General features: G+C 43.3%; 1 protein-coding gene across 1 annotated transcript in view; it reads left to right on the forward strand.

Annotated features, from left to right (window-relative positions):
* LOC101851057 (DEAD-box ATP-dependent RNA helicase 42) overlaps window positions 1-1,511 on the forward strand; it is a gene marked incomplete in the record, with an annotated part of 27,836 nt that overhangs the window by 5,409 nt on the left and 20,916 nt on the right. The window contains 1 exon segment of the mRNA XM_005102591.3: window positions 1,114-1,278. Coding sequence (XP_005102648.2) covers window positions 1,114-1,278 — 165 coding nt within the window.

The following is a 1,511-nucleotide window of genomic DNA, read 5'->3' on the forward strand; positions in this document are numbered from 1 at the left end:
CATCTATCTATCTATCTTTCTATCTATCTATCTATCTATCTATCTATCTATCTATCTATCTATCTATCTATCTATCTATCTATCTATCTATCTATCAGGTGGCTGGTGGCGTCAGTAGCCTAGTGGTTAGGCTACCAGACTCGTAATCAAGAGATTGCGGGTTTGGGAGTTCAGTCCTCAGCTCGGTCCGACGTAGTGTCCTTGGGAAAGGCACTTTACACGAATTCCCCACTTGGCTCGGTCTTCAGCCTTTCAGAGACGGACGTTGAACTTGAAGACCCTGCCTCTTAAATAGCCTAATAGTGTTGATAAGAGCTTTAAACTTATACAGTAGAAACCTGATATAACAGGGATCCTGGGACCAGAGAAAAATCCCTGTTATAACAGATCCCTATTAATCAGAAACTCAGAAATATGCAAGGGGCATAGACAAATCCAGCAATTATTTTTATTCGTGGGCTCGTTGTTATCCACAGGCCGGGACAGACTGTGCTCTGGGCGGGGCTAGTTCTATTGTGAACTTTTTCTTGTAACTCTTTGAGGACGTAGCGGATACGTGCGTCCGATAAGCAGCACAGCAGAGGCAACACTTTGACACATTTCAAACCGGCATACACAATCATAAACAAGAGTTTTGCATATTCAACAGCACGCATGCTGTTGCACGCTTTGTAAAGTTTCAGATACATCTAAAGAAAACAAAGTCAAAACATCTGCTTGTGTAACGAAGCTATGTCCCAAAACAGCATCTGTATGCTTTGTTTACTGACCAAAATATGCGTTCTCAAGGTGGTAAACTGATTCTTTGTTCAATCGTGGGTAACTCGCCGACCTCCTCCTACTCCTCTTCTCTTCAACATTTATCCCATTTGTGAAACAGACCCATAATCTAGGCAATATGTTGGCTGTAGAAGATAAAGAAATCATGGCCGCAATACTTTTGGTAACCCTGTATCCCTGTAATAACCGATTAGGCTCCGATGACTCCCTGTTATTGCCTGTAAAATTTAATAGAGGTAAAGAGAAAGAAAAGACGGGGGGGGGGTTTTATCCTGTTATTACCGGATCCCTGTTATAAATGGTTTCCACTGTACCATTTCACCGTTTTTCCAGGTGGTCGTGTGTGTGCCGAGGCGTGGGAGTGGGAGCAGAGACATCGAGAGAGCCGACAGGAGAAGAGAGTGGCCACCAACTCCCCCGTCATCTTCCGCCTCACCAGCATGGGCCCTTACAAAGGCAACGGCTTCAAGGTGCACTTCAACGAGTTCAGACCTACCAGTGAGTCACTGTTATTTATAGTATCATGTTATAATAGATAATAGTGCTGTTTGCTTCCCGGGAAGCCGAGAATGCTTTTGAGTGTTCTTTGGTCTGCTGAAGTAATACTATAGTGTACAGCGCATAGAGTTTCCTGTCAAGCAGGAATATGCTCCATACTACTACTACTACTACTACTACTACTACTACTACTACTACTACTACTACTACTACTACTACTACTACTACTACTA

The sequence above is a fragment of the Aplysia californica genome, unplaced genomic scaffold (assembly GCF_000002075.1).
Source record: "Aplysia californica isolate F4 #8 unplaced genomic scaffold, AplCal3.0 scaffold00331, whole genome shotgun sequence".
In the NCBI taxonomy this organism is placed as follows: Eukaryota; Metazoa; Mollusca; class Gastropoda; order Aplysiida; family Aplysiidae; genus Aplysia; species Aplysia californica.